At 46.7% G+C, this 24,579-nt stretch overlaps 7 protein-coding genes across 7 annotated transcripts; 2 read left to right on the forward strand and 5 right to left on the reverse strand.

Annotated features, from left to right (window-relative positions):
• The first annotated feature begins 49 nt into the window (after positions 1 to 49).
• Positions 50 to 2,779, forward strand: V8C40DRAFT_66833 (HET domain-containing protein). Its single transcript, XM_083223273.1, has one exon. It carries the CDS (start codon positions 280 to 282, stop codon positions 2,734 to 2,736), a length of 2,457 nt encoding a protein of 818 aa, XP_083070652.1. The 5' UTR covers positions 50 to 279; the 3' UTR covers positions 2,737 to 2,779.
• Positions 2,780 to 2,822: 43 nt separating this feature from the next.
• V8C40DRAFT_268506 (uncharacterized protein) lies at positions 2,823 to 3,454 on the reverse strand (the record flags this gene model as incomplete). Its single annotated transcript, XM_083219964.1, has 2 exons — positions 2,823 to 3,346; positions 3,403 to 3,454. 2 exons carry the CDS (start codon positions 3,452 to 3,454, stop codon positions 2,823 to 2,825), a joined length of 576 nt encoding a protein of 191 aa, XP_083070653.1.
• Positions 3,455 to 3,512: 58 nt separating this feature from the next.
• On the reverse strand, positions 3,513 to 5,113 carry V8C40DRAFT_66862 (uncharacterized protein). The gene has a single exon (XM_083223275.1). The coding sequence runs from the start codon at positions 4,677 to 4,679 to the stop codon at positions 3,876 to 3,878; it is 804 nt and encodes a 267-aa protein (XP_083070654.1). The 5' UTR covers positions 4,680 to 5,113; the 3' UTR covers positions 3,513 to 3,875.
• V8C40DRAFT_66843 (S1/P1 nuclease) lies at positions 4,930 to 6,290 on the forward strand. The gene is made up of 4 exons (XM_083223274.1): positions 4,930 to 5,135; positions 5,188 to 5,298; positions 5,370 to 6,032; positions 6,101 to 6,290. Exons 2-4 carry the CDS (start codon positions 5,232 to 5,234, stop codon positions 6,280 to 6,282), a joined length of 912 nt encoding a protein of 303 aa, XP_083070655.1. The 5' UTR covers positions 4,930 to 5,135; positions 5,188 to 5,231; the 3' UTR covers positions 6,283 to 6,290.
• Positions 6,291 to 6,588: 298 nt separating this feature from the next.
• Positions 6,589 to 10,279, reverse strand: V8C40DRAFT_66881 (ankyrin repeat-containing domain protein). Its single transcript, XM_083223276.1, has 4 exons — positions 10,109 to 10,279; positions 10,051 to 10,056; positions 7,068 to 9,981; positions 6,589 to 7,015 (listed from the first exon to the last, which is right to left on the reverse strand). The coding sequence occupies exons 1-4, from the start codon at positions 10,122 to 10,124 to the stop codon at positions 6,982 to 6,984; spliced, it is 2,970 nt and encodes a 989-aa protein (XP_083070656.1). The 5' UTR covers positions 10,125 to 10,279; the 3' UTR covers positions 6,589 to 6,981.
• Positions 10,280 to 12,054: 1,775 nt separating this feature from the next.
• V8C40DRAFT_268510 (HET domain-containing protein) lies at positions 12,055 to 14,319 on the reverse strand (the record flags this gene model as incomplete). The annotated part of the gene is made up of 2 exons (XM_083219965.1): positions 12,055 to 13,584; positions 13,702 to 14,319. 2 exons carry the CDS (start codon positions 14,317 to 14,319, stop codon positions 12,055 to 12,057), a joined length of 2,148 nt encoding a protein of 715 aa, XP_083070657.1.
• Positions 14,320 to 14,916: 597 nt separating this feature from the next.
• On the reverse strand, positions 14,917 to 24,373 carry V8C40DRAFT_281349 (uncharacterized protein; the record flags this gene model as incomplete). The annotated part of the gene is made up of 2 exons (XM_083221591.1): positions 14,917 to 16,205; positions 16,261 to 24,373. The coding sequence occupies 2 exons, from the start codon at positions 24,371 to 24,373 to the stop codon at positions 14,917 to 14,919; spliced, it is 9,402 nt and encodes a 3,133-aa protein (XP_083070658.1).
• Positions 24,374 to 24,579: the final 206 nt, after the last annotated feature.

Genomic DNA, 24,579 nt, shown 5'->3' on the forward strand with positions numbered 1-24,579 from the left:
AATAGAAGATCGATGCAATGGTGAGAGAGAATCGCAAATCCCAGTTGTAAAGCAACAGCAGGATTGGAGAGAGTCGCATTGATGGAAAAGAGTACATTGCAGCCCCAAAAGTGAAGTCGTGAGAAAAGAAGTCGAAGAAATTACTTGCCTGAGGCATCGGCTGTCTCTTCCGCCCGGCAGAATCAATCGTGGTGCAAGGCAGCAGTCAAGTCATAACACGGCTACCCTGTAACCGATCGCCTTTACGCTGGGAAACCTCACCATGAACGTGTCCATATCATGAAGCGTTCACTTTCCTCCTTCTCACAGAGCTTCAAATCCTCTCACCGCTCTCGATATATAGCATTTGTTCGACCAGTTTTCAATCGCACACAGATTTTACGCACCACAAATCACCTCGCACCACAGGCAACTCCTCCCAGACAGCGTGCCTATTCAACCAGCCATGACGGCGGCAACACTGATTCCAATCCCAATTCCTATCGCCCTCCGCAACCAATTTGGAGACGCAGACCATCCTTCTGGGCTGTAGCTCTCCTCGTGTTCGTCGTGTCCGAGTTTGGGCAGGGCTATTACATTGGCTACTGGAAGGAGAGGAACTGGCAGACGCAAAACAACTACTCATGGATGCCATGGAGCGACACCGCAGTAGCAGCAGGCAAAGACTCCAAGCCTGTCGAGAAAGACGGATACGCACCACTCGTTCGACCACTGGAGATTCGGGTGCTGATTCTGCATCCTGGTAAAAAGGGCTCTCCGATCGAATGCACGCTTGAACATCGTCGCCTCGGATCCAGCAAAGCCCAGTTTGACGCCCTCTCATACGTTTGGGGGAACCCAGCCGTCACGGGCGAAATCTCCTGCAACAACAGACGGAGAAGTGTGGGCAGGAATCTTTACGATGCACTGGAGCGGCTTCGGCTTCCAGACAAGGAAAGAGTCTTGTGGATTGATGCCCTCTGCATCAACCAAGCCAACAATCAGGAGAAGACGCAGCAGGTTCGTCTCATGGGCGAGATCTACTCGAAAGCACAGCGAGTGGTCATCTGGCTGGGAAATAATGAGGCCATACAAGCGGGAGTCGGCAAGTTGGCTTCGTGGGAATCTGACGAAAAGCATGTCGATTGGAAGCCGCTCAAGCCTGTGTTTACAAACGTGCTGTTCTATCAAGCCCAGGCTTTCCTTATATGGCTCGGATTCGATAGTGCCGTAAACATGGGCGTCGCCAATCTCGAACAGCCGCAATCCCCAAAGCAGTTTGACTGGTCCGCACTCATACCCGTCATCCAAAGCCCATGGTTCACCAGGGTTTGGTGCATCCAAGAGCTGGTCTTGGCATCGAATCCCCTCATAGTCACGCGTGACTCGATGATTACCTGGGATCAGTTTGCCAGAGCCGTGTTGGAGCTTAGGACGCAATTCGACACCTACCGAATGAAAACGCAGCGTCAAAACAACCAATCGATCGAAAACTTTTATTTCCTCCACGACATGCGACAGAAGCACAAAAACAAGAGGAGCCAAAGGCATAATCTGCTGGAGCTGCTCTTTCTCACTCGAGGCTTCCAAGCTACAGATCCACGAGACAAGCTGTTTGCGCTCGTCGGCCTGGCCGGAGACGTTTTATCGTCGGACTGGGAGGTGATGCCAAACTACGATTTGACCGTTGCCGAGGTCTACTATCGATTCGCCCTGTGGCATCTGACTCGCAAAAGGCAGTTTGAAATCTTCTCCTTTGGTCGCGGCCAGGGTCTTCCTCTCTCCCCAGAGCTGGAGTCATTGCCTTCTTGGGTCCCCGACCTGACGAGGCCGGACTTTGCCGCACCGCTTCCGAAACTAGAGTATCTCTCGGTCAACTACATCGATCTTCGGTACGACGTGCTCAAAGAGTTTGCACTGCGTAAAAAGTATTTTGGGGAAGCTATCAAGGTCTACCATGCCGATCTGAAATATCCTTGGTGGGCCCTTGGACGCCAATCCGACTTTCGACCAGCCCGCATTGCATTCTCCCAGGGGACGGCGGTGATACACGTGGTAGGCACCAAAATCGGGGCACTAAAGGCCATGGGTACGCCGTTTGACCAAAAGATTGCGAACCAAGAATTCATGGGCGAGGATTCGGGCTTTGCTTCCAACATCTTGCACACGTGGGCTTGGCTCAACCAGACGTGGGCCGTGGCTGGGCAGAACGTGCTCGGCGACAAGTACGCGCGGCTCCCTAGAGATAAGATCGACGCAGTATGGCGAACCATGATATGCTGTATGACGGCAAACGGGAAGAATGCCCAGTTCACCATCTATTCACGTGCTGCACAGGCCTTGTATGAGAATTTTCTCGTCAACGCAGAGCGCCTTGGACTAAAGCACGGCGATCGCTCACTTACACAAGGCGGTGAAGTCGACAAGAACGCGCAAGTTACTGTCCATGATGTCGTGCCTCTTACAGAAGATCTGTTAACCAAGCTTCTTCTCATGCACACAAGCGCGGTGAAATGGTGTCTAGGGCGCCGGTTTGCAGTTACAGATGCCGGTGATTTCGCCGCCGTGCCTAGGGCGGCGCAGAAGGGAGATGTTGTCTGCATCTTCAACGGGGGGAGGGTTCCTTATGTTTTGAGGCCATCCGCGAATGGAAATTACACCCTAGTTGGTGAATGTTATGTGGATGGTATGATGAGGGGAGAGGTGAGAGATAGATTTCCACGACGGTCACACGAAACCAGCTTCTCGATACAATAGCAGCATAGAGTGACTACACACGGCGATCGGTTTGAAGCAGCAAATCTCATTTCGAGTATATCGACGAGATAAATATCGTCTCGCGCTCACTCGTTTACATAAAAGTATCCGATATTCTTGTCCCCGTCAAGAGATCTGGAATATGGTGATGGAGACCACATCTCAACAAGCTCCTCATACGGGTCATAGGGGCCAAACCACCACTGGAACCACGAATTGCTAGATTCTCCGTCCAAACGAAAGTACGCAACGCAGTCGATTCCGTACATGGCGCCTCCACCCATGTGAATGTAGCACACGCCGCCAGGCTCAATGTCTCCCACGGCGGCGGACTCGAACCAGCCGTGATTCACTTGCCAGCCGCCGGCGCCGCGCAGCCATCTTGAGGTGTTGTTGTGGATTTCGATCCACATCTCGTATATGTCGCCCCATTGCAGCTTGCTGCCGAGATGATCTCCTGCGTGAGCCTTGTCTCGAAGGCTATTCAGCTTCGTGCGAAGCTCGGTTGCCAGTTCTTTGTTTCCGGCTTGGACGGCCTTGTTGTACTCTTGGGCGACTTCTTCCAGTTGATCATGAGCTGCTTGCACGGCTTCTGGTGTGTCGCGCTTTTCTAAATGACAGAATATCTCTTAGTGGACAGTGCTGAGATGAAGTGATGCTACATACTCAAGACGGATTGCTGAGGCTTTGGCGCCTCGGTCTGTTGGGAGTCAGACATGTTTCTTTCAGGAGGTGTTTATAAGATGGAAACTGTGTGCAAGTACAGTTCTCGTGTTTGTCTTGTGGACTTGAATAACAGTTTCGTACAAAGTGAGGCAGATTGAGGCACTCTTTATACAATTTCTCACCCCGAGAGGCTTCCTCGCCGGCTCGGGCGATTCATATTCTGAGATATCTACATCACGCACAACCAAAAACACTGCCTAGGTCCAACCAAAACTGACGTGGCGAGCAGACAACTAATCAGGCATTGGGAAATCCCGACGACTCTGCCATAGCTCTTGAGCTAATGTACACACTCTGCAGAATGCAGATTCAGCTCACACAAAACACCTGTCTTTGCTGCTTATGGCATAGCATCGCGGGGTTGAAGCTATGGTTGAGCCATTCGCACCCCTGCTTCATCATCAAAACAGCTTCTAGTTCCCATTTTCAGCTGCCATATTAGAGCATGAGTAGCGCTCTAGAATAAGCTTTGTCTTTAGAGAGTCTTCAGCAAGAACCCAGTCATGAGCCTGCAATTGGCTGGTGAGATTGATGCGCCCGGCGGAAGCCGTCTTATAGCTGTCCGTCTTGAACGACGCTTCGACAATGTACTCGGTTCCCGTCCCTTCAGCATCGGGGATTGGCCAAACTTCGATATACACTTCAATGTCATTCCATTCGCCGATCCAGCGTTTGGCGAGAACAGGGCCAAACACTCTCGCTTTCGCCAGTGTTTTTGTCCCCCAATCTTCGCCAGGTCCCCAATCGTCAAACTTGTCGGGTTCTTCCTTGATTGCCATTTTGCGCGAGTCGCTCGGTCCAGGGAGTTCCAGCTCGGTCTTTCCAGAATGTGAAACTTGCTTCTCCCTACTGATGGAGAGTGTCTGTTTCGTATAGCCCCATTCGACCTGCGCTTCATATTTGGTATCTCCACCATGAAATCCATCCTTTTTCGCTCGAGCGAGTACCTCATCAATGTTGCCGTTGTCAATATCGTACCGTTTCTTGTACGTCAGCTCGAGGTGGGATTTCTCCTCCACTTTGCGGATTCGCACACACCAGCCGGCATTGTATATCTCCTTGGAACATTTGTCGAGGAACTGCACATTCATTTGGAGAGCTTTTTCGGATACTTTGAAGAACTCCAGGATGTCCGACTCCAGCTCGTGCTCGGAGTTGAGTACTCTAGCAGGGTCGAGTTGCAGTCTCACTTCGTAGTCTGGTGTCATCTTGGGCATTTTGACAGGTATTAGAGCAGTAATTTGTACTGCTACTCTAGAGTGGTGTGTTTGAACCGGTACTAATTGGCAGTGATGCTATTGCGAAAAGTCACACAGCGAATAGTGTATCGAGATCTGTTTCGATAGATTTGATGCTCTGTTGAGTATTGTATGCAACCAAAACGGGCAACGCTGACATATATAACTCCAAACTAAGTCGCCAAGGTTGACAGCAGACGTCACTGTCAAACGAAACTCAAATTTTGAGCTTATAATTAGGGTTCTCAGCGCTCAAGCACATCAGTTTCAAAGTGGTCCGCCGCCAGCATTGCCGATTGAGATGAGTCTGTATTTTGACTTTAGGCTTCAAGCCAGCATTGCTTCACATGGTGCGACATGGTGCTGTCATTCGTGCCCACTGAAACGACTTTGAGGTTGACGTCAGAGGCATGCCAGCTGAAAATGAGTTGTGATGTGAGTCCGGTCTATAAAATAAAGGACTTCATCATATCTAATAGGTCAGCAGTTGCGTTTGCCAACTAACATTTCTGTCAAAATCAATCTAACAGTATGAAGTTTTCCATTGAACTCGTGGTGCTTGGGCTGGTGTCTTTGCCTGGGGCCATTGCCTGGGGGCGTAGGTGAAACTCTATCCCGACATATGCTATGAGAGTCTGAGTATTGGTGAAAACTAAACACATGATACAGAACTTGGCCATTATACCACGGCGTACCTTGGAAGCTATTTCGTCTCCAACTCGACGGAAGCCTACCTCAAGGACCTTTTGGGCAACACTGACGATGATTACCTCGCTGGAATCTCCACTTTCGCTGATGACTTTGCGCATAGCCATGAGGGAGACTTTACCAGAGGGTGGCATTTTATCGATGCTCACGATAATCCAGAAGCTGAAGACTGCAATGTCGACTACAAGCGTGATTGCAAAAAGGACGGCTGTGTCATCAGTGCGTTGGTCAATATGACAGAGTTGGCTCTAAACAGCCAAACATCCGAAAAGAACCGTCAATTTGCCGTCAAAATGCTTGTCCACTTCATTGGCGACTTGCACCAGCCGCTTCATAATGAAGACATTTCCCAAGGAGGCACTACACTATCGGTTAAGTGGCAAGGTGACGAAAGAAATCTGCACAAAGTCTGGGATACGTTGATTCCGGAGAAGTTCACCGAGCATCTGCATAGTAAACAAAATCGCCGTGCCTTGGAGTGGGCACAGGAACTGGCAAGCGAAATTTCCAATGGAAAATTCGCGGCGGAGAAGGATAGCTGGTTGAAGGATTTTGACCCGTCAGATTCTTTCAAAACGGTTTTGACATGGTCAAATGAAGCAAATGACTTTGTGTGCGACAACGGTAAGGATTCCCATCGTTTCAATAAGTTTTCGACTGTGATTTACTTATACATATTCGTCGACGTACAGTTTTTATCGACAACTACGAACCTTCACAAATTGAAGGTAAGGAGCTGAGCAAGAAGGATTATTATAATCAGGCCAGCTCCCTTGTTGAGAAGCAAATCGCGCGCGCAGGATATCGGATGGCGGCGTGGCTGGATGAGATTGCCCGTAATAATTGGCATGGACTGGACAACGCTGAGCTTTGAGGGATGAAGTTGTATTTCAGCCAAGGCTACTCAAAAGTTTTTTAGTTATTCTATTTCTAATGTGTAATCCGCACTGCCTATATGGTTTGTCGAGTTCTTTTAGTGAATATAGGTGACTGTGCCAACAGTCAGGAAACTTGTACACTGACATGAAGAATTCATGCTTGGCTTTTTGTTTTCTAGTGTATCGAGAGTCTAAGCATGACAAAGCTGATCTTTCATTAATACAATATACAAATGCAATAAACTTGTGACGCAAGTCACATGTCGATACATTCCAGTCTTTTGAGAGCTCTAACCTTGAAGCTCGAGACGGGCGCTAACAGCATTCAGCTTGGATAAGGATCTTTTTACCAAAAGTTAACTGTCCATTTGCAGCAGATATATAAGCCTGCCACGTCAAAATAAGCATTGTGGCTGTACTTGGCAGTTGAATCGAGGCCGCTCAAGCTACGGGATCCCATCCCTTCTAACTAGGGCTTCATTAGCCTTGACTTTGGAAGCTCGCTTCAACTAAATACAGCAGCGGCTGAATTTCAGCTTCAATCGGCCATACCCATCTTGGTAAAGTAGTAAAATGATGCCATCTCTCCCTCGTGGATTCGGTAGAGGAATACTTCTTCCAATGAAGGTGAGTTTGTAGGAATTATTTTCCTGTGATTTCTATGTGTTTTCACAAACTCATCAGAAGAAGACATCTCAACTGTTTGGAACAAGGCCGTGCTCATCGAAGCTGAGATTTGTTAATTTTTCTAAGCTCTTGTTTTTAAAAGGCAAGCCCTTACCTCTGTGGTCTCACTATTAGAGAGTTTTCGACAACGCTCTGTGTCCCCAAGTCCTGGTACCTCCTACGTCTGTACTCTTCATTTTCAGCACTTAGCTTATTTTGTTGATCCAAATATGTCTTCGAATGTGTAAAGCCGTGCGATTTAAGAAACCTAGAGAATTCCACTGTCGGAGAGTAGTCTATAGGATGTTTGCCCCATTTGTTTTCTCTTTCTTGAAGAATTGATTTGAGAAATATGATGTTAGGTCCGTTACTGTAGAATGCTGCCATATGAAGAAGGCTGTACCCAAAGCAGTCGATAGACTGGATATCATTAGGAGTTAATTTTAGAAACTCGCACAGTATATCTGTTGGTGCGAATGCTGCGGCAAATGAGATAGCAAGCCGTCCGTCTTTATCTCGCCGCGTCACGTCCACATTTTCCTTCAGCAAGAATCTTATCATATCGTCCCTACCTGAGGCAAGAGCGCGATGTAATAGAGTCCAGCCGTTGAAATCTTTTGTATTAACCGCAAACGAGGGCATGTAACTAATCAGGAGTTTAACAACTCCAAGATGTCCTCGTGATGCAGCCAGATGTAAAGCAGTTTCGCCAAAGTTGTTTGCCGAAGTAGCAGAGACCTGTTGATCCAGAAGAAGTTGAACAACAGTAACATCTCCCTCATCTGCTGCAGTATGTAGTGGTGTCCAGCCCCTGCTATCAGCAGCTTCCAGAGCTTTTTCTTGTTTTAAGATAGCGTTTCGGAATACCTCAGGCATATTTAGGAATGCGGCCCAATGAAATACGTTGCGGCCAACATTATCATGAAAGTCGTCAATATTATCTATTTTGTCAAGTAGCAAAAGAGCCACATCGGTCCATCCTTGAATAATAGTATTAAGAAGCGGACTCTCTCCTTGGGAATTTGTTGTGTTTATATCAATGCCTGGAGCTTCAAGAAGACTCATTGTTGCTTGCTTTCGACCCCAGTGTGTTGCGAGACATAATGGGGTACGACCATGGCAGTCTGGAATATTAACATCCACATCCTGTTTGGTCATTATAATGTCTATAATTTCTGCTGTCGACTGTTGAGTACGAGCAGCAGCGTGCAAAGCTGTTTGACCAAGCCCGTCCTGAGAGTTAACATTAACTCCAGGTCTCATAATCCATTTCTTTATTCCCTCCACTTCCTCGGTTCTTATCAACCGATGAAGAAGTGTCTGGCCAATGTCATCTTTGCCATTGATATCAGCTCCCAGATCAAGCAAGAAGCTGACATCCTGTAGCCAGTTGGTACCGAAGCGGCGGATGGCGGCATGGATGATGTGTTTTCCATCCGAACTAAGAGCATTTATGTTTAATCCATGCCGAACACTCCGCTTTAGCAGACCCTTTAATCCCTCAGACCAAAGAAAGAACCAGGGAGGGTTGAAAGGCGCCCATCTCATATGGCGGTCGTTTCCTTCAAGAGTTGCAGCGTAATGATCCCACGCTGCATCGTCATCATCCAAAGTTTGGAGATGTATTGGCCAAAGGAGAGAGTAATTAAGAAATTTGTACTTGTTGAATAATGAGGTATTGATTCTTTGCGTAAAGTGTTTTTCCACCCAAATTTCTGGCTCTGCATTGAAGTCATCCAGCGCAAGATATAGCAAGCAGTCCAATCCGGAGCTGTATCTGGCCTTATCATAGTCGATACGAAAGTTGTTTGAGACTCGACGTTCAATATCCACTTTCACGTTTGTTTCTCGAAGGAATTCGGCGAACGATTGGTGCACAAAACTAACAAGACCTTTGTCGTCGACTTTAATAAGATGAGGGCATACCACCTTGAAGAAGTTTCGTAAATTAAGGCGAATGTCAATATCGGCTAAACAACTTGGTCTTTCACGAAGTGCTAACGCAATAGACATCTCTTCAATACTTAAGGGACGAGCTGCGACAAGAATCCATGCAAAGCATTGACGCACTTCCTCGGTCATTTTAATGTTGACCTTTGAAAGGATTCGATAGTAAAGTGTATCAATCCCAGGTGGTAAATGTTGAAGGTTTTCTAGCCTCTGCCGCAGTAGCTTGGTTGTCCATAATGCAACGCCGTCAATGAAGTACTCCCATGCTAAATGAGCCCAGAGAAACATTCCATCAGATCTTGTAAAGAGCTCTGAATGAATCGATTCGCACATTTCTTCCCCAAAAGAATTTTCACGACCATAGTTATACACTTTGTCGAAAAGATAGGTGGAGATGTCAGATACATTCTTGCTTCCATTTCTGAGATCCAGGCTGGCCGATCGCGAGCTTAAAACTTTTTCTATTGCACTTTCATTTCGACTTGTTATAACGACCCGTACTTTTGAAGTTGACTGGTCCAAGATATTTAGGAATTGGTCCAAGAAAGTAGCCCACGAGGCAGCCTCAAGCTCATCGAGTGCGTCAATGACAATGTATAGAGTCTTTTTCTGAATAGCATTGATGACGTCTTGTAATACTTTCCACAGGTTCTTTATATTCTCAGTAACCGATCTGTCAACGATGGGAAACCTTCGTGAAATCGCATCACCTAGTCCTGGGTCAAAGGACACAAGTTGGTGAATTAATGAAGAAATTAAATTTTCCATTTTCGCGGCTTGCTTATCCCTGTAGGAGCAGAAGAAAAAGGCCAACATTGACGGCACTGGGCTCAAGGATGGTTGGTTCCGTTCCTCGAGGGCTTCCACAAGGTATCGTGCAATTACTGATTTACCCATACCGGGATACCCATGGAGCCACATGACGTGATGGCCCGTACCCGAGAGCCAGTCTTGAAAGACTTTATTATCGAGAAGCCATTCGCAGGTGTTTGGATGCCGTTTGGGAATAGATTGAATGATGTCCTCGTAATTTATTGTGAAGAATCGGTTTAAATAAGTGTATCGTTCTCGCTCATTTTCTATATTGAAAGTACATTAGTGTCCAGCAGTCCATCATTCAGGGTAGTGCTAACATGTCGAATTCATACCCTCTCCTATTAATTTCTTAGCCCAACGGTATAAATGTTATTTCGGCTTAAGACTCACGAGCGTCTGTATCCATGACGGCCAAAATGGCATCTATGGCATTTTTATATCGTTGATCATTTGCACTAGGAAACTTGCAGATGTTGGAGTGATTTGAAGTAGAAGCAATTGCCAACTCGTTTGGCAAATCCAGTCGCGCAGACTCCTCCTCTACCACCTAGAAGTAGTGTGAGTTTAGCCAACAGAGAAACGGGGCTCTACCTACGCGGCAATTAAGTCCCTTCATGAACAATGTTTCATAAAAACTCCGAATCTTGTACGCGCCAGCGCGAGGAACAAAGGATTCAGAGATCTGCTTGAGCATTTGAGAATCGACTACGAGACCCTCGACGAAACTCGGACTCGATGCAAAGCCAAGGGTTACGGCCTGGGTAATGCGGGTGCCGATGGTGTCCCAGCTGGCTAACTTTGAGCCTTTGTGAGGGGTGCCAAAGAATACAACTCCACAAATCTTTTTGTTTAGTGAACCATAGAACGTATCCCATTCATGGCCCTTGATAATTGCCTAGGCATATACAGCCCATGTCAGACAATCACACACATTTAAAGATCAGGTGAAGAAAACACATACCTTCTTAAACACTAAGCCACCCAGGCTATGGCATACAAATACAATCGGTCTTTGTTTCTCTTCGGGCGTTCTCCTGCTACTATTGATCGAGGCAAGGAGTTCCGAAGCAAAGTCATTGACGCCGGGGTTGCCGCGATTAAAATAACTCTTTGAGTTGTATCCAAAGGTAAGAACTCGAGCATTGGGGATGCTCTTCGGAAGGAAGTCATGGTGGCATAACCAGTTTATTCTTGTATTTCGATCCGTCCAAGTTCCTTCACGGGTGCCGTCCAATCCATGAATGGCGATAATATCTACGGCCTCAGCATTATTACCTCGCTGGGCTACAAGCTCCTTCAAGCCGTAGACGCTCTCAGGCTCAATGTCTGGCGTAGGGTCTGACGCTGCTCCAGAGTCTAGCGCGTTGCTGGTAGATGTCTGGAGTTCTTTGTGATTGCTCTCAGCCGCGTCTTCTGGTGCTACTGAAATCTGTTGGAAATGAATAGTGCCAGCGGGAGTTGAGTTTGGCCATGCTCACCTTGATCTCTGCCAAACTTTGATACTCTTCTTTTCATGCGCCTAAGCATGGCGTAAATCGCTTGCAAGTGAATATATAGCGAGGGAATTGATGAAATCGCCCTTATGGGATTCTTGAGAGAGATGTAAAAAGCCTTGAATTTGAAGACAGAAGTGGAATGCCGTTGAGGGGTTTTATGCCTAGCAACTGCCTTTTAGCCGCTGCTGGCTACATGATTATGTGCTTTTTATAGCTATCGAGGCTACAAATGCAAGTTGGTAATTACCTAGGTACCGACTTCAAGTTAATTGGTTACCTTCTCATGCTATTAGGCGTCATCAATGCGGGGGATTTCACAGCTGTATAACTACTGAGTAGGTGTAAATACCCTGTAGCCGAACAAGGATTTTCCCACGGAATGCAATATCCAACGAGTAGGGTCCTTGGACGCTATAGGTAATTATTTCTCTGAGTAACGACACTGCTGAAATAGGATACGATTTGCATACAACCCGTTTTCTTGCCTAGGAGGTCTTGAAGTTTGTTTTTTAGTATTCGGACAACTTCGAAGCAACCATTTTTGACAAACTCGTATTTTACCACTAGAAATTATCTGCCAGGATGCTGAATAACACAACCTCAACCTACTCATTCATCACTCTAAGGGACTCCCTCGAAACCACGCCCGCCTGCTCACCTTATCGAAAATACTTCTTCCTCCACCCCTTCAGCATCCCACTGTTCTCCATCCATCAGTCCATGTACATAGCACTCTCCAACAAGCATCCAGCCTCCCTCAGGACCATTACCCATGGCACTGACCCTCCGTAGCAGAAAGGGAACCGTGCCGCCGCGCAGCACAACCACGACATCATTCTCCTACAGTCCACCGGGCCCAAGCACGAAATACCCCTTGCGGGTGACGGCGAAGCTGCGGTGCCGAGTAACCATGACGGCCTCGCGGCTCCATTCGAAGGGGTCACCATTGCAAGATAGTGCGTGGATGTCGGAAGAGACAAGCTCACTGTGCGAGGAGGGGGGTCTAGCGGTTACGGGATTAACGTTGCCGTTCTCGTTGACTCTGACTGCACTGTCTCCTCTGTCTCTCTCGTGAGATATCGAAGAGAATGGAGAAAGTGTCTGCGATTGTGGCTGTATAGTAGCAGAGGAGGAGGAGGGGGGAGGAGTAGAAGAGGGGGGCGGTTTTGCGTAGCGTGTGAGATACGCTGCTCCACCAGCAAGAAATTCTTCAGAAGAGATGGTCGAGTAGGGCCGCGATCGACCAAAACTTACACAACCATTGGTGAGAGTCTGAATGAAGGCGAAGAAGGCGGATTGACGATGACCATGTGGGAGTGCAGATATAGAAGATGTTGGGGCTGTAAAAGATGACGATGGAGAAGGTAAAGAAAAGGGCGAAAGGTTGGCTGCTGTTACTGCTGGTGGGTTTGTGAGAAAAGGAGGGTAAACACCAGTGAGGTTGAATGTTTCGTAGCCACAGATATGTTTCCAGAGGGCTTCCATGGCGTGTGTGCGAGGACCGTTTCGATCAGGCTTTCGTTGTTGTCGAGGTGGATGATCTCGCTGCTGGGATACATTATTGTGATTCGTATTGATGTTTGGAGCACGCTTATTAGCGCTAGTATCATCGAGTTCCTCTCGTTGGAGAATATTGCCCCAATCTCCTTTTCTCTCCTTCGTCTCCTTCGTCTCCTGAGCGCCCTGCCGTATCTGAAACGCCGTGTTGCGAATCTGCCATGAAGTCGTCGTCAAAACATCTACTCTAACACCTCGGATGTGCAGAATTCGGGCATCTTCATCTATGGTCAAGTCTGGCTTGGTGTCCTTGGACGCTCGATGAGGCACCGAAGGTGAGCCGAGGATGTGCAACGGTAGGTATCTCCAATCCGGGACCCAGGATGGTAGACCTAAGCGTTCACTGTCTTCTTTTTGTGGCTTGTCGTAATGTGCCGAAGACAGCATGACGAGATCTTGGGCGCCGCGGAGAATTCTCATAGCAACATCGATGTACACATCCTTGAGGCTTTTGGAATAATCTGCGGTGAGATTTTGAAGTTCATTACCACCTTTGTTGATGGAATAGTGTCCTAGAAAGGCGTATATGCGGTCTCGATTGTCGCCCGCCAAAAGAGGCCTGGCCTTGTGAAGTTCGTATGCAAAGTGACCTTTATTGTTGTCGTAGTAAGCTGTGTCTGGCTCGACGAAGCGTCGGCAGAGGTAGCTTATGGAAGGCGTATTGATGAAAAATCGGGTACGAAAGTGATAATACTGTCCATTCAGAACGGTTACCACAAAAGATAATTCTTCCCAGTCTATTTCTGTTTCGCCCCAGTACAATGTGGCAGGAGCAGCAGTTCCAATCTCTTGGACAATCCATACTCGTCGGAACTAATACTTTAGTATCAGGACATTATTTTCTAATAAGCAATGGCGGTATCATTACTGTATATGTTTCCATTCATTGCGTTTCTCGATTCGTCTTGGCAAGGGATGTGGTATACTTACCCAAGGTAGTTTTGTGAGTTTTGCTAGAGGAATCCACGGCTTTGAGCTTTGCATTGCTAAATTTTCTTCATAGTTGAGTTTAAAGGCTGCATGGGCCTCATTATCTTTAAATACCTCGTTAAGATCATGCACAATCCGATCCGCCTGCTCAGCAGCTCCGTCTAAATCACTTCCCAACCATACAAGAACCCTTTCAGCATTTTTGTATACTAGATTCATAAGCTTTACCTGTTGACTGCGTTCTGCTGTATCGTCTTGATTGATGCAAACTTGGTCGGCCCACAATCGCCGCGGTTGGTCCGGCAGCCGAATTCGACGTAATGCGTCATGGATGCTTTGTGTGAGAGGGAGGACATTGCCATCGCAAATGAGCTGGAAATTCCGGTCGCAGTTACCCCAGACGTACGATATGGCTTCATAGGGTGGAAGCTGTTCAATATCTGCCAAGTCAAGACTTCCAACTTCGAGGTTCCCAATTAAGGGGTCGCAATCGGACCCTGGCTGGAGGACGAGAAATCGAACGCTCTGTCTGGCTTTCAAGGGTCCGTAGACATATCTATTCTGCCTTGGTACGGCTTGAAGCTTCTCGGCAGGGCGTGAGCCTTTGCTGCTTTCCATCATTGATAGCGTGACTCTTTCATACTGATGCGAGCAGAGTTGACGTAGCCATAGCTGAGACGCTCTTACAAGGAGATTGGAGTCGAAAAGATTTGAGATCCTAAAACTCGCTCCGGGGGATGCCTGACGAAGTACCTAATAAAGTGCCTTATGGGGTGCCTAACGAGGTGCGCAATAAAGCGTCCCATAAGCACGATGTAGCCAATGGCGTGCTATCCCCTGCTGGATAGAATGAAGTTGATCGATGACAGAGTGGAGCAGCTGCAACTAAAGAACCGTGTAGGTCTTACTGAGACTGTCAGACAAATACATGTAAATAAGATGCCATTCTGGAATCACCGGAGTAGCAAAGCTGAGATGCGTTAAATTGTTACAGCCTCATCTCCTATGGACCAAATAAGCCTACTAGATCAATTCTTAACTGGCATGTAAGGTTGGAAGACATGATTCATAAGTGGTATTACTCTCTCGCCACTGTCACTGTTGGGAAACTTATTTTTAAGATTTATTTTTGATACTACTTGCTGCTGAGGCCAGGTTATTGAACAAAAGGAACGAAAAATAAACTACCTAAAAAAAGATTATATTATTGAGCGACTAATCTAGAATATTGTTATAGTTGGAGACTGGGAAGTCTGCCTGCTTTAGCAACTCTCCTCTTAAAATACTGCCCCAGTGAGTTTTGTCATTCACTTCCGAGTTCCACCGTATCGCTAGTAAAGCTTTCAGAAAGACTATTGGGCTCTTCGTGAATTTAGTAAGCGCATCGCCAGACTGAGCAACAATAAATCCATCTGGTTCAACCGTAACGCCGTCTTCAGTAGGGCCAGATGACAAGTTTAACAGTGTACAGACTTCATGGTAATCATCTTGTGAAGTGATGTATAATTGACCACTAAAGAGATTGAGCACATTTCGCAACCGAGAAGGAAGACACCAATTCTCTGGAAGAACAGGTATTGAGTAAAGCTTGAGGCTCTCCAGTGAAGTGTATGCCAGGCTAGGTAGTGGTGTGTAGAGATGCATATGTACGTGTATCGATCTGGTTATCTGTGGCTTTAGCTCCTGTGCTTCATGCGGGCTAATAATTACCAGACGTTGCACAGTGCCATTTGGCTGTGCTTGACTCAATATCCACTGCACCGAGCGCTGGTAAAAGTCGTCATTGTCGACGTCTCTTGTTAATATCACCGTTGACATGAAATCTTGGGTAACGTAAACATCATCTGGGAAGCAGCTAATGTCCAAAAGCTGAGCTGCACGCGTTTTTCCGAGAGCCTGAAATGCCGGAAAGAATGGCTCTGATGGAGCAAACAGTCCAGAAGTCACAAACTCGGTAAGTCTGGGATGAATCGTGTGGTTATTAGGCTCAATCGGTCGTGGCCTCTCAATCTGCCTCTCTTGGACGATTTCAGGTGATAGCTCTCGCTCTTGCTCTTCCCAAAGCACAGATGAACGAAGCTGAGTGTTTCCAAACTCGACACATCGCTTCCAAATAAGTTCTAATCGTGGGGTTTCATCAAAGCTGGAGTGTTTTTCCGGTTCTTCTTCAGTGCTGCGCGGCCTGTATCGGTCATCCAATGACTGCATCTCCGTTTCCAAAAACTTTTTCGCCTGTTCTAAAGGTAATTGGATCTCGTCGCTTGTTGTGACCGAATCCCAAATGACACGTTGCTTCTCAAATCGGTGGCCTTGTACCGCCCACATTGGAATGCTTCGATGGAGATCGACAAATGTTTCGTGAATTGCCCAAGCCAAGACATCAAGCACCTGGATTGGACGATTGTCACCCTCTTCTCTCAGCTTCAGAATCCTCGCTTGGATTTCTTCCGATATGCAGAAAACAACGGATTGGCCTTGGCCAAGTTTTCGCATTCTCATGCAAGCTGGTAGATATGTGTTAGCATATAGAGTCAAGACCGATCGGGGATTAGTATTTACCTTGTACAAGTCGGTCTTTGGTCAATCCAGGGCCCAGAGTGACAGCTGCTCTATAATCCATCGGAAGTTTTAGATCAGTGCCTCTTGTATGTGCCTCGTCCAGATATACTAGACAAAGGTCTAATTGTTGGCCATATGGCGATGTTTGAAGGCTCTCGACGCGCTCTTGCCGATCGACAACACAAAGCTCGTCATGGTCATCAAAATAGACCACCGCCTTCTTCCCTTGACTTTCTGGAACCTTCTTAAGCCAATCAATAGCCAATTGAAGATTAGTGAGCTCAAGAATTTGAGCACCAACGTCAAGAATGACTTGAACAGGCGGGTCCATTGAGATTACTAAATCCAACAGGGCTTCAGCGTCTGAATTCTGCGTACCATCGACCTTCCGTATATGAGCCACCGAGTTTTCCGGCTGCAGGATATTAGAGAGGACTAGGGCATTTGTATGACGCTGCTCTGGGAGATCCAGATGTTCCATGCCAAGAGGCATGAGATTACGCGAATCGCAGGTTCCGCTGAAACCAGTGGTGGGAAGTGTTTTAATCTGACCAATGTCCCAGCCCGAGGCTGATAGCTTTTCTGGAAACTCTTTCATTTCCTTAGTGAAGACAATATGTGACAAAAAGTAGTCGACCGCATTCTTTGCAAAGCGGAAGTGGGGAAATATCTCATGGATTGCTTGATGGCGATCCTTCATTGTTACTCCAGCGAGACTCTTGAAGGCGTCTGGTAGATCGGGGGCATCCAGAACCCAGTCTTGGTATTGCACTTCAGCTTGATCCGCACGTAATAAATGATCGAAGCTAGCGAAAAGATCATCATCAGAGAGACCGCCATAGTAGTAGGTAAGTGAAGTCAGCACAATAACGACATCAGGATGACTGAACTCGGATCTGGTCGAGGGACTATCCTTGGCTCGATAGGGTACAGCGAGTCGAGTCTTTGGCGTACGAGTTAGATCCAGACCATAATTTACCCTCCAGCGCTTTTGCCTGAATGCGAAACTCAAGACTCCCTCGGCGATTAATCCTCTGATGAGGAGCAAAGGCCCTTTCATGGATTCTGTGAAGAATCCCGACTCGACTTCGACAGAGCTAATCTGATTCACATCTAGACTGCTATTGAGGATGTACTCACGGATACACTCCCTAATAGCTGGCGCTTGTCTCATTATAGGGAATCCCGGAACTCCAGCGGCGCAGATCTCTTCTGCAAGCATGCTTAATAACATGTCCTCTGCATCTTGGCGCAATATACGGATTCGTGGAAATCGCCCTCTTTTTGAATCGGAAACCTCAATCGATTGAGGTAATTTGCCCCGTATTAATTGTACAGCTCCCATTACCATGGTAAGAACACGTTGTACGATGATCCAACGATTTGGACTAAGATCAATGGCGACTTGTGATCCCATCGTATAAATCAGCTCAAATTTGACGCTGAATATGTCATCGCTCTCGTCGACAATAAACCGCGAATGAGTATTAAAATAGTGCTGAACATTGAGCAAAATCTGGCCGACTTCTTCTTGAGAGCTGAGACGATTCTCAATACCCATAAGTTTGAAAGACAGCAGATGCTCAGGCTGCATCAGAAGAACACCGCCAGTCTCAGAGCATTTCTTCAAGAAGTTAAAGATTGTATAAGCATCTGATTCCGTCAACTTAAGCGACCTCGAAAACGGCATTTGGTAAACTTGATGGTTCATCAGCCCTCCGAGCTTAGATGTCAACATTCGAAACAACTCCTTCGCCTGAGGTTTGGTGCCGATTACGCAAACAAGTCGTGAACCGTCCGCTAAATATGAGGCAACAGTCGGTAAAATCACTGTTGATTTGCCTTCGCCCATGTTTAGCTGCATGGTAGCGTTTTGGTCCCGAGGCGGGCTTCGCATTTGCGACGCAATATTCTCTTGAACCTCGCGGATCATTATTCCGCTTTCAACTTCCAAAAGTAATGATTCAGGGTATTTCATAGGATCCCAATTCGTATGGCCAATGTTTTGTAGTTCCTTGATTAGCTCTGCATGATTATTTTGCTGATTGAGCATTCTCTCGGCTCTCTGAACCATTGTCAATGACCGCGCATAGGTGACGATTGCTCTTCTCCATCGTCGCGGAAGAGTTTTCCAGTTTTCTCTGGCAAGCTGGCCCAGAAAGAAAGTCGGAGAGACTCTTGGTGCCATAAACTGTGTAACCAACGATGCTGGTGTTGTGCAAGGCTGGGCATCGCAATTTGTGCCAGTAGCTTCTTTTAGTAACCGGTATATCCTGTCGCTATTGGATTCACATTGTGACAAGTATTCTTTGAGAGTGTGAAATAGCGTCTCACTGTCTTCTCTTATTTGATACGAGGTAACAGTGCGCTTGTGGGATTTCTGGCTGTCGTCGAGATCTTGGATATATTTGTGTTCGGAATTCCGGGATGCGTATTGCCTTAGAAACTCAAGAAGTTGTCCCAGTGTCTCATGAGATTGATGATGCGCAATGTCCGCGTCAAGTAGCTCCAACGTAGGGTCTGATGAAACATCCAGTGACGGAGGGCTATGATAAAACAGATCTGCCTGGTTGACAAAGCCCCTACGAGACACCGGTACAAGTGTTGACAGGGGCCCGGTGGGATTCGGCATCGTTATATGTTTTACTTTAAGTAAACGAAGACGGTCGCCCAATAAATTGAGGTACTCGAAAAGCTGATGGTTGTCATACCACTTTTGCCAAGTCGGTAGGATACTGTTCCTAACACTTGAGGTATATATATAATCGCATACGTTAGCATCGGTTGGCATTGTTGGAGTGTAACAAACCCATTGGTCGCTTAATTTACAGGCGAGCCTCCCGACTGCTGAAGACTGGTTGCTCTTAAAGTCTCTCGAGCGCCTTTGGCCTCGTTCCCAAGTGCTCAAATGATCATAGGACGTTGAAGACGACTCTTTGCTGTGGACAAAAGGTACCGCATGTTCGAACGCGATACTTCTGATGTACGGATCATTGAATACATGTCCCGCAGACATGTCAAACACATTCACGTCTGGGACCTGGAGAGAGCCGATAGACGGGATGTTCGCGCAGGCTACGAGAGCTTGAATGGCGGCAGCGTCATGCTTCTCAGCATACGCCATGGTTGCAGCGCAAAACATCAATTGAAAGCGGCAAAATGGCGACTCCCCATTGCGAAAACTGTGATGAAAGCGACACCAATAATCGGCGAAAATTGTGTTTGCTTCCGAGAGCCATCTGCAGTCATAACCAACTTCTTCACGAGGCAAGGGAGTGCTGGGACCTTGTGTGCCCGATTCATTCTTGAGCAAGTCCCACATATGTGAAGTAAATGCATGACTTATGGGCATGTGAATAGTTTGTCGTCTCTCAACAACCATAGTTGCGGCTTCAAACGCACGTCGCGATCTGTCAATGTTTCTAACACCATCTCGGGAGTTGTAGCGTATATCATGAGAAGTAGTGTGACTCTCAGCGCCGAACCCAGAGACACAAAAAGTAGAATCTCTAATCAAGTGTCGTAATCCAAGGGCCGCGTCAACGTGATTTGGTAGAATGTATTCAGCTGGTTGATCAGGATAAAAAAGCGTACTTTGGTTCACCCTTTCTATCGCTGACTGTACAGCGGTATGCAGAGATCCTGATTGTGATAGGAGGCTAAGCCGGTCATCCCAGCCAATGGTCTCCATCTGTCGTAATTTTTTAGGATAATAACTCCTCTCGGGTGATAATTTCGAGATGTGACCGAGAATATTCAGGTCCTTCTCAGATAGCTGCTGAAAAGATCGGACAGCGGCGGAATTAAGAATGGATAGACACTGCTCCGTTCCCGTATTACCAGTGAGAGCATCAGGTAGGCAATATGATGTGAGTGCATGAAGGTAGGCCAGGCAAAGCTTACTCTGCAAGCTGCCATTGTCCACCAGACGGCCAAGTCTCGTGTCTATATTGAATGGGTGAACACGGACTGAACTCCCATGTATAACCCCAACTAGCACATGTCCCCAAATGTCAGAATAGTAAACATCGCCATCTGGGACTAGGATCATCCGCCTGTTATTGCTGTCACGTAGCGTCAACTTGCTTTGCAAGCCAACCAAGGTGTCAATTCGCTGAATTTCGTCCACATACATTCCACGAAACTGCCGGCAATGAATCCTAGATGAGCTGTGTCCGATAGAAAAATCCAGCTGAAGGCGTGGCAAATGAATGTTGAGGTCTAATGTGGTATCGTCAAGGATTAAATGTATATGAGTCTCCTCCTCCAATGACCGTAGAGTTCTGCAAATTTGCTTAGTCGTAGGCGAGGTTGGGCAGATGAGGGTATGTCCTGGCTTTTGGAGAACCCATTCGGATCCGGTATTTTGTAAATACCAGCTTGAATCAGAGGAGCACCATGCTGATCCCACGGGCCGAAACTCAACTAGGCCTGACTGGTGATTATACCAGTGAACGTAGTTGGTAATAAAGCTCTCTGGTAGACTAGCGCTCAAGTCCTTGCGAGGAATCAGATCCAGAGTCTCCTTATCGTTGGATGCCACAATAATGAGTTGCGGAGGGCTCGAATGACTCATTCCAAATGCGAGGTTATACTCGTGATGCCTTTCCTTTGACACAAAGAGTGTCCCAGGAACATCTGAGGGCATCACATATATCATTTCCCTCCCAAGTAACTCTTCAAATACTGGGTGCTCCTCATATGACGGAGAAAGACGAGATGGCGGCAAGCCGTTGACCAACAATTCTCCAGTTAAAATATTCATCTGATAGAATGAAAAGCTTTTGCCATTGCCGGAGATGGATTTTGTCTCCAACCAGTGGTATTCATTCTCGGATAATGTCTTCCACATGCCTTTTCCTTCATAAAAGGTTAAAGCCTTCTTCACTGCTGAGTTCAATCCTTGATTCCTTTTATCAAGAGTCTCGGTAAGAATGAACTCATGAGACCTGTACATAACTCGCTGCTTTTGTAATAGCAGATTTGTGTAGAAGGGATCAGAGCATTTGCCAACTCCGTGGGATAGATCCTGTATAATAATCGACGAGTGTATCAGTATATCCATCTGCTCAGCATCTGACAGAATGAGTTTCAGGTGCTTCTCGTCCACATCAAAAGACGCAATGCAAATGAGAGCCATTTGCGAGATTATGAGATAAAGCTCCTGGCGCTGTTCTTCATTGTCGTATCCGGATAGCTTTTTTTGAAGAAGAGTAATCCAGTCCATGGCTACTTGGCGACATCGTTCGAGGAACTGGCGGTACTTTTTCTCCAATGCTGCCGTCGGTGAGCAATTCAGAGCTCTTATTGTGATTGCGATAAAGGCTCTCAGTGCTACATAAGACTCCCAGTTCTTATGTATTCTGTCCACGGAATGAGATAGACCTTCAAGAAGTCTTTGAACAAAAAAGTGGTCGAAGAGCTGTTGATGGCTGGCTCTAAGAGTAGATCCATCATATGGTGGACCCGCTTGGTCAATTATCTGCATTATTATGAGTGCAGTGTCCGACTTGTTAAAGTCGACCTTAGGCGAAAAGAGCTGTACAAGGAGGTTTTCCCACAGAAGGCGATATCCAACAGGCAAACTAGCCATTGCCTTTGACTCTTCAAGTGAAAGCTCCTGTGAGTAATCACTCTGCTGAGATAAGACATGATTTGGAGTTAATCCGTTCTCTCGTCCATGTGGTCGGAAGATGAAGGGTTGAAGAGCATTATTTGGTTCCGATAACTTGAACATATGACTTTGAGCGAATTTATCTTCGTTTACAAACCGTGAGACAAAGCATTGGCGAATATTATCGTAATATTCGTATCTTAGGCCATTCTTTACCAAAACATCTTCCACGCTTGTGCATGTTCCGATCTTTTTGTTATGACGATGCGTACGTTTGTTTGACTTGGTTGTTGATGCCAGCTCTAGCCTGTGAGTAACGCCTGTAAAATATGATGAAAGATAGTTACTCAGAGTGTCCACAACCTCGTCGCTTCTGGACCCGGAGTAATCGCCCTCCAGGACGTCGTTTATAACCAACGTGGTCATTTTTCTCCATGCGCTGAAACGAGAAGGAACATTTAGTTCAAAGATGGTTGACTGAGCCTGAAGCTCAGCGTCCGGAAGAGGCCACTCGTGGACATTGATGGTAAGTTCATCAGCTTGATTGTCTAAGAGATGCTTTCTGCAGCTCCCACTGTGATATTGGCTTGCTATTCCTGTCCTTTCGTTCACATATGTATTGTATTCGCATGTGAGACTGGCCGCCTGTTGCTTGAGATTGTTGTACTGTCGAACTTTCTCGTGATATTCCTGTCGTTTGCGCTCTCTTTCCTCTGTTGCTACTCTTTTAATATCGTTGCGTAGCGTCTTATGCATGGTAGAGTTTGCATAATACCGGACCGAGAATGAGAATTGATGTCCAAACGAAGAAAATATCGAAGACCGACGGGAAAAAGTGCCGCGGGATCGATCTTTGATATATGCTTCGACTACACCTAATCTCTCAAGGTGATTTGCAGAGTGGAGCAATAGTGATTGCAAGAGCTCAACTGGAATTTCGGGGCTGTAATCTTTTAGATCAGGAATTTGGTTGCACACAGACTTATCGCAGGCCATCCATAGCTCCAAGATTGTCAACGATGCAATTGACAAACTTGCTGGACATCCGATGTAACAGTTTCGTGAGAGATCGTAGTACTCCTTGGTCAAATCGTAAAGTTGGCTGCATGTATTCTCATCAACCTCGGCCTCGCGCATCCAATGAGGTAAAGACGACCCAACCCATGTCTCAAAGGCTGATAACTGAAGGATGATGCTCCTATCCGGTAGGCTTCTCAAGTTTGGGATACTTGATTGGTCGTACTTGCGAAGTATCCATGGCGCCCTGAATTGATTTATTGATTCTTCATGTTGTCTGGCATCAATGCTGCGAATGAAGGCGTCCAATTTCGGATACGGCTCTGATGCCTCACTAGGCAATATTTGCATAGAAAAGTCCTCCAAGCCCACGTTGGCATCTTTTTCTTCGCATATGAGCTCCCAACGTCGCTGGAGGCAATCCCTGGTTTGTTTAAACGTGATATGAACGTTTCCAATCCACGGCGCTTGGAAATCGTCGCCCAACTTTTTTAGCCGTCTCCCAATCTTGCTCATCATGGAATGTAAAAGGTCACTCGACAATCCCCTCTTCTGTGCTATAGCTAGAGTGTTTGTCATCAGAAAGACCATAAACTCCTTATAGAGCATTCTGTCCGAGTGGAGCCGTTCGAAATGTAGTTGCAGAGTAACTCGAATCAGAAGCCAGACTGGAGATCTTCGCCAAGGCATGAAAGCGTCTTTATAGACGACCTCTTCACGAGTGTTTTTGGAGATGGAGGAAACCGGTATAGTATCCTTACTGAAAGCCAAAAGGACGGCGTGAAGAAAATCAGTGACAAGGAAGGGAGCCGTTGTATCCCTGTCCTCAATTTGAAGTTTACCGTTCTTGCGAGCTTTCGGTTTTGCTTCAGCAACTTCTTGACGACTCATTTTCTCAAGGGTATCGGTAAAGGCCTGTATAAGACCACTTTCACTGAATCTCTTGATGGGAATTGAGATTGCAGATGCGGGAAACCGCCGTTGGAGCCGGCCGATAGTTCCCATCACAGCTTCGTTCGTTGGAGAAAGCTCAAATGTCTCTAACACTATTGAATCTTCGTTTTGTGTAATAATGATGCCAGCATTTTGAGCAGCAATGTGCAATGGTATCATGATATTTGGCCTAGAGTTAATATCCATTTTCCCGAACAATGCCCACAAGGACATGCCATTATCAGAATCGAGAGAATGCAAAACTTCAGCAAGCTTCTGTCCGTCAATAGACCCAGACTCGGCTCTGATGCTTTGAAAGACGACCATTGCTTTCTCGGCGCAATCAACTGCGTGAAGGCGCGCAGAGTTCATGTGGCATCGAAATTCTTGCAGCGCTGAAATGACAAGGCGGAGCAGGGCGCCGTCGTCTGATATAGTCCTGCCGCTATCTCCATTCTGAGGGAGCTTTGGGGGGAGGAAGACATGGTTGATGATTGATAGAATTGTATTATTGTCGTCGCCGTCAGGAAACTTGTTGCTGGCATCCATCTGGGGCAATGGTGGTTTCCTGTGCCGGGTTGATCACCGTGATACAAAAGAAGGGATTATGTAGATGTCAATGATATATATCATTTGGAGGTTGAGGTCGAAGGCATAATGAAAAAAGTGTTTATGTTTGCTTATAGAGGAGCCAACATATACATATGCAGGCGACGAAGAGATATACTGGGTTTATACTATGCGGATCCTGTACG

This window comes from Trichoderma camerunense (genome assembly GCF_050948025.1).
Source record: "Trichoderma camerunense strain CBS 138272 chromosome Unknown V8C40scaffold_15, whole genome shotgun sequence".
NCBI lineage: Eukaryota > Fungi > Ascomycota > Sordariomycetes > Hypocreales > Hypocreaceae > Trichoderma > Trichoderma camerunense.